Source organism: Thunnus albacares, chromosome 10 (assembly GCF_914725855.1).
Source record: "Thunnus albacares chromosome 10, fThuAlb1.1, whole genome shotgun sequence".
Classification (NCBI taxonomy): domain Eukaryota; kingdom Metazoa; phylum Chordata; class Actinopteri; order Scombriformes; family Scombridae; genus Thunnus; species Thunnus albacares.
Genome location: NC_058115.1, coordinates 15999570 through 16012246, shown reverse-complemented (window position 1 = coordinate 16012246; position 12677 = coordinate 15999570). Strand labels below are relative to the sequence as shown.

The 12677-nt window shown below is 36.4% G+C and overlaps 1 protein-coding gene across 1 annotated transcript; it reads left to right on the top strand.

The window, feature by feature from the left end:
* The first annotated feature begins 255 nt into the window (after nt 1-255).
* Nucleotides 256-4112, top strand: LOC122989816 (serine/threonine-protein kinase Nek3-like). Its single transcript, XM_044362817.1, has 4 exons — nt 256-274; nt 398-507; nt 1237-1291; nt 3766-4112. The coding sequence occupies exons 1-4, from the start codon at nt 266-268 to the stop codon at nt 3958-3960; spliced, it is 369 nt and encodes a 122-aa protein (XP_044218752.1). The 5' UTR covers nt 256-265; the 3' UTR covers nt 3961-4112.
* The last annotated feature ends 8565 nt before the right edge of the window (nt 4113-12677 follow it).

The window sequence follows — 12677 nt, the reverse complement described above, 5'->3', positions numbered from 1 at the left end:
GATGGACTACTGCCAGGGAGGGAGCCTTGTGGAAAAGATCAGAGAGAAGAGTAGAAAGGAAGAGTTTGAGGTACTCTTATGCAAAATGCATTTAAAATTCACATCAGTGAAATATACTTTAGGCCAGTCCATTAGTGTACTTATTTTTCAATTAACTGACAAACCTGCTACTCTATCATTTGTTTTCTAGGTACTGAACTGCATTGTTGAGATATGCGTGGCTTTGAGAACCATTCATGAAAAAGGAATCCCTCACAAAAATCTGATGCCAGAGGTACAATATATTTTACATAAACACTGATTAAAAGTGTGCATTTATTCAGAAAAAGTATTTTCTTCAGATGAATACTGTAATGTTTTATTGACCTTTGGCTATTTACCTTTTCTCCTTTTGTAGAACATATTCCTAACAGAATTTGGAATAGTGTGCTTGGGCGGATTTGGAAATGTCCGTGACGAATATTTGGCACCAGAAGTCTTCACAGGGGGGACCTATGATGCTAAAAGGTAAAAAGGTTTGCACTAAAATGGGAAATTTACTTCAGCCACCCATCCAGTGTTTGTAAAGCTTGATTTGAGGGATGGTTACCTGTTAGCTGTCTGATATCTTTAGCTCTTCCATAGTCTTACCTTTACCTCTTAGGATTAATCCATTGATTATTTTTCAGTTGATTGATGAATAAACAAACAAATTTGCAAGTCTTATGGTTCTCTCATATGCTCATGCATGGGTTCCAAGTATGCCGTTTATTTTGATAAACATAATGAAAAATTATCTTCTGTTGAAAATTGCAGCTTGCAGGTAATTTGTTGCAACACGCCTCAAGTGTTTAATGTTACATTTCTGCTGAAAGCTACAGCTTTAACAGTAAAATGTGTTAAACAAAAACAGCATTACTGCACTTGTTCAGTATCACAGTTTGCATTGTATCCTGTTAAAGCTGAAATTTGCACTGCATACACATTTTTTGGCATCACTGGAAATGATACTTTTTTGATTTTGGATGGTGAAAAATCCAGCCAAATATACACGTTTCTCCAGCAGTAAATATATGTAATATTAGACAAAACAAAGAAGTTGTGAAGTTTCTTAGTCTCAACTAATTAGATAATTGATTTCAGAAATTTTTGTCCAATGTTATTACCTGCTTCATTATCAACATTACATTTTTAAAATGTATTTTGTGCTGTTATTATTACTACTAACATTATAATAACAATCATTGCTTTTTTTAGTGACATTTGGTCAATGGGATGTATACTCTATGAACTCTGTACCAGTAAATTAGCGGTAAGTTACTCAAAGCTGCATGTTATCAAAAATGTACACAAGTAATCAAAACATGAATGAGATTTTAAAATATAATACAACTAGGCTATGTATTCTGTTGTAAAATAAAATGAAAACTAGTATAAATAAAGAGGATTCTATTTAAAATAATCATGGATATTAAGATAGACTAGATCACAGAGCATAATCCAAAGTCCTCGATATTCTGTAATAGTTTTCCATAAGGCAAATATAGACATTGCTTCTCTGAAGTGTGTGTGTTTAGTGGACTTAAAGAATTGAGTTTAATGTTGAGTATACATCACATACAAACTTAAAATACATAAAGGGCTGGCCAATGGAAACCATATACATAATTATCTAAATTTAAAAAATCAACAATATTAAAATGAGAAAATTTGATATAAAAAATCAGATTCATCAAAAGAACAAATATACTGTCCATTATGTAGCTTCCACACTCAAACCTGCATGGAGGTATGTTCTATTGCACAAGACTTCTTGATAACAGTCATTCCTCAAAGTATAAAGTCAACATTACATAACTGTCAAAGTGCTTGTCTCTTTGCAAGTTTCTGTACATGTTTGCGGCCTACAAATCTGATATACTATTGATAACATAGTCATAATGCACAAACAGCATTATGACTACTAATGCATTGGTTGAGTGACGCATATTTTTGCCAGTTTGGTGGTGCGGATTGGCTCTCTTAACAGTATTAAAAAACCCTAATCCATGCATCACCACTAGACAATGTCATACATGCTACAATGACTTCTATCCCCAGCAGCTCAGCTTTTTACATTTTTTTTTTTTTTTTTTTAGCACAAATACTATGGTGAACTATCATGGAGGTATGAAAAATTAGATACTGCCCAAGCCTATAGTCCACACACATCTGACAGAAAACACATCAGTGATTTAGGGCCTTATTTTAATTTCTTTTTAATCGTGCAAGCTCAACGACCAGCACAAAGTGATAGGTCTGTGTTGGCATGTCCAAGTGCACCTGCTATTTCTGGTCATGAATATGCAGCATTACAAGGGGCTAGTCAGTCAGTCATAATTCTACTGTATCTCAGATTCATTTCATAACTGATGTGTACAGTAGCAGTAGTACAGTAATAACAGTAGTGTTTACACAGTAATGCATTTCTGGAATAAAACATAAAATGCCACTCTTGTGTAGTGGAAACTACCTTTCCATGATAAAACGAATGTATTATTTCTAAGCATCAAGGTCAACCAAAGTGTCAAGGTCACTAATGAACTCAGCAATAATGACCAAATGGTTTTGAATATGATTAAAATACGAGGTGGAGTCTAGGAAAAAAGCTCCACAATAGGAGGAGTTGTGAGAAGCATATAATATGATTTTTTCGATGATTTTTCATTAGGTTTTTTATCCCCGGATAGAAGCCTTGATGTACTTGGCATTGCTCTTTATGCGCAGTAAATCTATTCACATTGAACTCTACCAGCTTCCAGTGTATTTTTCGAGTCTTTCTTTTATAAGTTTTGAGTTTAATGCTAAGTTTTGGTTGGCCCATTTGAAGATTTTTCCATGACACTTGCTAAAAATAAAAATCAGTACCAAGTACCAAGTAATAACTGACCAGTGTGATGAGTGTAGATGTGTGTGTGTGTGTGTGTGGTTATTTTGAAGAAGTTAGCTGTAGACAACAGATATATTTATAGATTTATAGATAAATGCACATCCAAATCTTATCCAAAGCACTTTAAAATTTGCCTCTCATTCACCCATTCACACACACATACTTGCACACCCATGGCAGCAAGCTACCAATCAAGAAATCGGCTGAGAGCAATTTTGGGTTGAGTGTCTTGCTAAAGGACACTTCAACATGTCAAAAGGAGGAGCTGGGAATCATACAGCCAACCCTTTAGCAAAAAAAGCTGCCACCCTGTTTATATACATTTAAGCGTTATTCCATTATTGCTGCACATTTGTCAAATTATTTAGTTGGCCCGTGTTGACAATATCACCAAAGTGGCAGCAAAGTAATTTTGCATCAGAAGCACACTATTCTCAACGCAACATCAAAGAATGAAGTTCTACAAAAACACCACACCTTGCTTTGTGCTGCCTCATTTTAGTAAAAATCCCTGTCTGTGTCTCCTCTCACACTTGTGCACACTGAGCTGAGTACCAAAAGACCTCACAGGCGGGCAAATTTCAAAGTCAAGAAAATACTAAATTGCCGCTGTTTGCGCCGGTCATTGTGCCACTACAAAATAGGGCCTCATACAATAAATTCCACAATCAAATTGTCATGTCTACACCAAAAACCATTTATTTACAGTTAATATCTCCACTGTCCATATCTTTGGTAGAATCTTTCTTTCTGTCTGCATTTGAGACAAAGATGTTCATCTCAGGCATAGAATAGCATGACTTTAGAAAGTAATATAAAAAATATGTTTACTTTCTTTAATAATAATTCTCCTTCAGTTCTCAGCAGAGACCTCAATCAAGCTCATTCCCAAGATAATTAAAGGTCCTTGCCCATCTCTCCCAGAAGATTTCTCACCAGAGCTCCGTGAACTCTTGAATGATATATTTAATAAAGACCCTCAATCAAGACCAACAGCCACTGAGATCCTGCAGCATCCGATTATGATAAACTGTCTCACAGAAAAGGTATGACAATTCCATAAATACAGTATAGACCTGACTGTCTAAGAACACACCGTACATGTCAAATGTCCTATTTTTATCTTGTCAACTTTCTGTTTAGGGCTGCACAATTCTGCTGTCTTTGCATTAGCAGCGATATCAACAGCATCAAACAGCTCCTAATTTCCACCTAGATCTGAGTCAAAGACGATGAAGTGCATGCGTTACAAGTAAAGCAAATTAGGTAGCTATCAGCGTATTTAACTACCAGTGTTTTTATTTAGGCTGTTGTTACACACACACAAATCCTAGGTGAGGAAATAGGAGAGTTGAAAAATAAAATGAGCTAGAGAAAAACAAAAATAAATTAAGTTTTAACCATTTTATCACCCGATTAGCAGTAAAGATAAAAATAAAAAAGCTTTTTTCTGTCTTTACGAATTGATTGGAGGTCCAAGAAAAAGTATAAAGCTTTATATTTCATCTTAAACTCAATTTTAATTATTCAACTAATATTTTTATTTATGTATTCATTTATGTAACTGACTTTTTATTTTGTCAGTTTTGGGACTCCATATAAGACAAGAAACTAGACTATTCTTAGATCTAGCGCTCCATGCAGTCACACATTAAGTCTGGAAAAAATGCAATGTGTCCTTTACCAGTAATGATTATATTGCTTGTTCTGTCTGCATGAATACAATACAGACTGCAATAAATAGGCTATTTAAAAAATAATGTCATAAGAGAAAATCTTGATCTCATTTCTGAGAGGAAAAAATTATGATTCTCATTTTAACCAGAATTGTGCAGTGCTATTTTCCAGGTAGAAAAAAAATACTACTGAGTAGGTATGTAGCTTCTTAATAAATGACTTGTGCCTCTCTTGATCAGTTGGAACTAATGCTTTTTCAATAGAGCGGAACAATGGTGAAAGAACTCCAGATCAAGTTGGACAAACTCAGGGATGTGGCTGACAGTTTGGAACGTGTGCACCAGGGCGCCACCATCGGAAGTCTGGCAGGAGGAGTGATCGTAACAGTGGGAGGGATTACATCCATAGTGGGCCTAATTCTGACACCCTTCACTTTGGGAGCCTCTCTTATTGTCACTGGGGTTGGAATAGGGCTGGGTACACTTGGTGCGGTCACTGCTGGAGCCTCAAATGTCACAAATATGGTCAACCAGTCCTCTGATTGCAAAGCCATTCGAAGCATTATTAAAGAGTTTGATCAGAAAATGAATGCAGTTGTTATCTGGTTCCAGGAGATCAGCAACAGTTTACAGACAATCAGGAGCAGATCTGAGTCAGTTGACACTGAGGCTACTGTGGCTCTCACTGAGGCTGGCAATTTGCCACAAGGCAACCTGGCAAGTGCTGGCATCAGGGCAGGGATGAGCCTTGGTGGCATTCTTAGGCTGTTTCGACTAGTTGAATTGATGAACATCGGCAAGATTGCAGCACAGGTATCCAGGGTAGTGCGTGTGGCAGAGGTAGCGACAGGTGCACTTTCTGGTTTATTTGTGGCATTAGACATATTCTTCATTGCCATGGATGCAAGAGAGATACACCACATTAGACAGGCAAGGGCAAACATGAAAACAAACGTACCAGTGTCTGAGACAGATGCCAGTGACTTGATGGCCACCTCTGACCAACATACACTATTGCCCAGCTCATTCATGCAAGAGGTCACGTCTGACACATCAGGGACACAGGATCAGTCTTCCTCAAATACCACTCAGATCAGATCTGAGATCATGAAATTTGTCATATTAATCAGGGAGACAGCAGATAAACTGCAGAAAGTCTTGGATGAGCTCAAAAGCATCATCTTATCTATCCATCCACCTCAAGATGAGAGGGCACTGGAACGGCAAGATATGGAATTGATGTAACCCAAAGGTTACATTAAATCAAATGGAGCACATTAAGTTAAGTGTAGGTACAACTAGTAGAAAGTTCTGATTGTGCTGTCACCTAGTGTTTGCTCCATGCTGTGTCCCCACCCCACGAAATATATCAGTTGATATTACACTGTTGTGCAACGCTACATCACATTTGGGTGTGGTCAAAAGTACAACAGACCACAACTTACCATGCTAACTGTGAAGTTGGTTATGGTCAGAAGTGCAACAGACTTGAACTTTTCTACTTAGAGAAGTCAGGTCATCAATGCGTCTTTTCTGTAAAAAAAAAAAAAAAAAAGAAAAAAGTGTAAAGTTGATTTTTAGATATGAAGTGTGATTGTATATTTCAAAGTTAGTCTCATACTTAGATCCCTAATATCCCTTATAAACCAATCAAGGGGGGAACCTCTGATAGAGACGTTCCAAGGAGATTTTTTTTAAAATTAAATCAATACAAAATATGTGTAATCAGTGTCAATACTAATGAAAAATACTGTAATGTAAATGTACAACCTCCCTTCTATTACCAGATTTGGTTACCTTTAAGGTAACTATCATGATTAACTATTCTGACACTCAAATGTCTCATTGTCTAATCAATAACTTTACTCAGTTATTATGCTGTATAATGATGAATAATGATGCTTTACACTTGATTTGATTGCCAATAATATTTCTATTCATGATAGTACTTGTTGATGTTATGTTTATTGTAAGGCTAAGAAATGTATTGCTATTTCATGATGTTTCAAATGCTAGCAACCTGAAAAAATTAACATTTATTGTTAAAACCACACATGTAGTATCTTGGGCACTGCTGGCAAACACAGCAACAGTTTTCTGGCAGTACATATTTTGTAAATCAAAAGCCAATTGCTCACAATGTACAATACAATCCATACATGTATGTCCTTAATTCTACATCAAAAATAATCACCTCTTTCTAATTTGGTATTAAATCCATGGTTGCTAGCAATCTGAACAAAGAATTTATTTTTTGTATTTCCTTTTAATTATTTTGTACAGTAATGTAATTTTTAAAATTACAGTCAAAGCCCCTATGCAGGATTTGAAAAAGTCTTTGATAACATGGTGGTGGTAGCATCAAAAGGGACATTGTAGCTGACCGCAATGTATGTGGCTACATCCTCAGAATAAAACAGCAGAAAGCAAAACATAGACTAAACATATTTTCTGCAGGACTGTCTCATCCTCTACAAACAACAAGTTAAGGCATCATAACAATGTGAAAGATAATTTTATAACATTAACATTCTACACATAGGGGCTTTAACTGCTTTCAAACATGAAGCTTATCTTAGTTTCATCTTGGTAGTTCTAGATATTTTTGTATGAGCATCTGATGTGCTGCTGGCTGCCTCCTAAATTGAACTGCAAACTTGTAATAACAACATGAATGCTTTTATAATACATATGAATATTTTATGCATACTGTATGTACTGATGAAAAATAAATGCAAGTTGGCACAAAGATTCTCTCCTCAGAAATTCTCTTTCATCAAAAATATCCATATAGTGCCACCAATATAATTATTAATGCCAAAATATTTGTTGGCACTAATTTGACCTTTTTGTAAGAGTTTCTCTGTCTTAGTAAGTAGTTGGCTGTATCTCACTCTCATATACTTGTGTAATATTCATTCAGATCTGACTCAGTGGTTAATACTGTCACATCATATCAGGAAGGACTTTCCCTTATCTGGGTTTCCTCACACATGACATGCAGGTTAGGTTAAATGTAAACTGTCATTTTATATGTGTTAGTCCAGTGATAGAGCCACACTGAGTGCTTTTGCATTTATTACTGCAACAAAACAGAGCTGCTCTTGGTTGTAAACTGTATTTTAAGCTCAGTCATGGTCATGGTATAGCTTTCCTGTAATCTAGTACAGATGTAACACACATTCTTGTTGTGCCACCTGTATTTCATTGTGGGGAATTTATCAAGTAAAGAGGAAAAACTTTCTACAATCCACAAGCAGTTTTTGATGAGAGATGTTGATTTCTCAATCAAACTCCAATTAGTCGATCTCCTACTTACTGCTATTTTCTCCACAATATGATTAAAATTGTGCTTTTGTAAATGTGTCTACTGGTTGAAGAAAATAATCAAAGTGAAACAGACAAGTATGACATATTTAAGGGTTTGTTAAATGTTTGAGGGACAAACAGACCTACAGTATGTGCCTCTGCCAACTTAAGTTACTAGTTTAGATGTGGGCAGGCAAGCAGGAGGTTGAATGGTGCAACTCACCAAAATACAAAATAAATTCACTGTCACAGGAAAATACCACTCACTTGAGCATATAATGCACATGTGCACACTGCAGAAACACATGAAGAAGCACACACACACACACACACACACACACACACACACACACACACACACACACACACACACACCAGTGTTTCCAGTTAAATCGCTTTCAGTTTAATCAAGAAAATAAAATAAATGTTCTAAATGTTTCTTTCCAATCTGTTATTAAATAAATGAGAATAAACACAACACATACCACACAAAGACACACACACTTTTAACACATTCACATTAGAGCAAAGGCATTGAGCTACAGGTAAACCTCATGTCTCAGCACTTGTGCATAAGAAAATGTTGAAATGTAGAAGCAACCTAAATGATTAAATAAGCAAACAAAGCATTCACACAAAATGCACCAGTGTTTAATTACAGCTGAGAGGATTCAGGAGCACCACAAGTGAATTTTTTGTGTCAAGCAAAACTGTTGCGTAAGTACTTTACTACTAGAAGTGTACTCTGATGTTTTCTTGAGTTTACAGATCTGATAACTCACTGCCACGTGTGCCCGTCTACACCACCATCACAGCACCCCACAGCTGTCAATCATCTAATCAACCTGGTAAAGGACAGTGGTCAGAAAAGTGGTGGTGTGTGTGTGTGTGTGTGTTTCATGTCAATACTTCTGTCCCAGCTGCCACTCAATCATGTGGTGATTAGGCACACACACACACACACACACACACACACACACACACACACACACCTGACTTCTTCCACTCTGTTCCTTTCTTATCAGCTAAGCCATTCTCAACAGTCTCCATTCACAGCCTCTGATGAAGAATCATCACATTCATTACACATAGGCGCATACACACTCAGCTGTTTATTTGGCAACCTCTCTTCTCATTTATCAACAACAGAAGACCTTACTTCATTTCAACCCCCCTGATAGCGTAGTCAAGGCAACCACCATGGAGAACAGAAGGAGCTGTGAAATCGCTGTGAAGTAATGAAAATTTACTTTATCATTTCAAGTCAGCAACTGAATAGAGAAATCATGTGACTCATAGAGACCACATGGACTCTCAAATGAGTTTGAAAAATAGGAGATTGTGCTTGACTGGAGTGTATTGCTCAGCATGTACTATGAATTATAATTGTCTCATCTCAATGAGTTTCATGGAGCTTTTGGACTCCTTTAACAAACTTTTACTGACCTGTGTCATAAACATCTCTCTGAAAACTTGGTTTTGTCAACTTTGAACAGATATTGTAAAAGGAAGAGTAGTGGCTTTCATATAATGAGATGTTGTCGTCTTCTGGTTTATTTAGTAAGTAGCAATACACACTACATTTTCTGTGGTAACAGATGTGTGCTGAAAAATAAATCCCAAACTTTTTTTTCCCAACATTATGGAAAAACTGCCATGTGATGCAACTTTTGTGTGTTGCTGTGACTCTGCCGTTTGTGTTGTAACAGGATTTAACACTAACAGTGATTCAGCATACAATAAACCATGTAATGGAGAGAGGATGAGCTATACACTAATGACTGACAGATGGCATGGCTTTGATACCTGTTAAACAGTGATGAAAATTTGTATTCAAATCTGTTTAAACCTACTATTAAAGTGCTGCATTTCATGTTTAAAGGTGCACTGTGTAGAATTTAGTAGCATCTAGCGGAACGGACTTGGAAGAAATTGAATCTAATATTCATGAGTATGTTTTAATTAGTGTATAATCATCTAAAAAATAAGAATTGATGTGTTTTCGTTACCTTAGAATGAGCCCTTCATATCTACATAGGGAGCAGGTACTCTTCCACAAAGCCTGCCATGTTTCTACAGTAGCCCGAATGGACAAACCAAACACTGGCTCTAGAGAGGGCCTTTCACATGGCCATCTGCTCCTCCTGGGTTATCAGGAGCAGAAACAGGACCACAGCAGGCAGCATACATAGTACATAAATATGAAACTGTATTGCAAATGCACAGTTCACCATGGGAACGTTTACAATTACTGAAAGCAGCATTTATAATCTTTAAAGTAAATTGTTAAAGAAAACACTCATACATCAACAGGGGCAGATTTAGTGATTTGGGGGCCCCAGGCAAACTATGTCTTGCTTTACAAAGTAAAGAAATGGTTTACAATCACTTCAGGACAGTTAAAATTGTGTTTCAGGACAGTCCCAGGATGGTGGTGAAAAAAGTCCTCATTGGAAGAGATTTGAAGATTTGTCTCCTTCTTTCAAATATACTACCACTACCACTACCTGCTGTCAGCTTGATCCCCACCTCCGGTTCTTTTTCATCTTTACTTCATCTGTACTAAAAGCTCACTTCTCTGTCTATTACTGCTATTTCCTTTCTTTCTTCCACCTCTTCAAGCTTGTTTTTCCCTATTTTCTATTCCATCCGCATGTGATTTAAAGCTTTTACCCTAGTATGAAATGATACAATGCTCAGAGTCAATAAGGTGCTTTGAACTATGTCGTCTTGGACACCTACCAGTGGTGCCACAGAAAGAATAGTCCTTACTAAGGTGTTATACTTAAAAAAAAACTGGCATATCTTTGTTATTCTTCTTTAGATCTTCACCCACTTTCCTTGATTTTCTGACATTCTTTTATTTCTGTCGTCCTCTGCATGTTTGATAGACAGAAGAACTGAATTTAGTTGGGAAATACAAAGAACAATTGGCTTCATCTAAAAATGGAAACCTAAATTATAGGCCTGTCTTGTATATAAAAGTAGACAGTTCTCCTCCTGCAGTGTGACATAATAACAACTTCTTCCCCATGTGTCAGTAGAGGTGATACACAAGACACATGAAGCTCAAACTTATACATGGATAAGGTTGGTGGTCCACGTAAAGACTGACAGTAAGGAAAGAGGGAGAGGATGTGAAGATTGACATTGTGTAAAGTAGTTTTCTGGATACAGCTGATGCAAGGGATGATTAGCTCATTAGATTGGTGCGCTTCAATATCCACTGTTTCTATATTTAATTTTCAGTTCTAACCAACTGTTCAATGTAATATTTTATTGGTCCTTAGCAGTTTGTCAGGTGAGAGTTTTTAACATGCATGTAGCAGCAAATATGGACTCATAAGGCTGCAAAATGTTAGATTTCAAACCACCTTAAATAAACATCGTTCACGATCTCATTTTTAGAATTGGCTAAACGTTGCTTGAGCTTTTCATTTCATTTCTTATTCAGGCGTGTAACCGATTACTTAATATCTAGTAAATGCATTGATTGAAATGCTGATCAAACATTTTAACTGTTATCCTTTTGATTATTAAGGTCATAGTTTAATGAATTTACGTTTGTTTTAGCTTGACTGAAATTTTTTGACAAGTCTATCAAATAATTTATTTATTATTTATTTATATAAAATATGTTATATATTTATTATACAATAAATTATTATACATGGAAACTAGGGTAGTGCAGAGGGCCCAGCATTTGTATTTGTATCTGTATTTGTTGAGGCAGCAAAATTATTTATATTTGTATTTCATTTTGTTTTCAAATAAAAGTGGGAAGAGGCTTTAAAATCCTGTTTTTGTTTTTATTATGCTTTTAATTTTAGAAAATTAAAGTGTTACAATAAGTGTTCATAAATAAACTACTTTACGAAGGAGGTCCCTGCATTGGGTCTCGAACTGGAGTCTCCCAGATCATAGACGACTGCACTGACTACTGAGCTAAAACTCTACTCATTGCCTCACTGCAGACAAACCTCTTTATACACCCATAACACAGAGACAGCGCACTGTGTAACATATAGGGAAGAACTTCAAAGGCGATTATTGATTTGCACTTTTCATTTACTGCCTATTTTTTACAACCGAACTTTATGGAAAGGAGAAGGGGAACAACAGGTTGTTGAGAGTCCCTTGGGAGTACTTCACGTGTGTCAGTAGCTCAGCTTTATCTTTGGGGTACACCCACAACTCCGGGAGTTCCAAATTAGGAAATGTGCATCATGTAGCAGGCGGATGTGACTCCCCTCGTTGAGACCTGCTGATAGATGTAACAGTGGAGAGAGACTGGGATAGCGATGTAACTGACCTGCATGCTGGTATTTGACATGTTTTTTTTTCTTTCTGAAAACAAATATTTTTAAAAATATTTGTATGAAACAAATATTTGGAAAAAAACAAAAAAAACCCACTATTTCTGCTTTGCCGAATAACGTATTTGTATTTGGGCACAACCCTATTGGAAACTTACTTTCCCACCTGCACTCACAGAGCTTTAGAAATTAGAGTTGTATTGTTTTGGAAAATGACTCTCAGTTGGCAAATTTAGACTAATTAAATCTGCAGACGTTCTTCACAGATCTGTGAAATGTGCGAGACTGTATAAAAAGATTTTTTATCAAATGCTGGAGCAAAACAGGTTTAATTTTGTGAATGTCAGTGTTTCTGTTCCAGAGGCTAAACTATTTCTCCTCAGTCGCTTTGCTTCTCTCTAAGCAGAATGAAAAGGGCAGCGCTAGATCATTTATTATAATCTAAGCCTGATCATTTTGGGGTAAAAG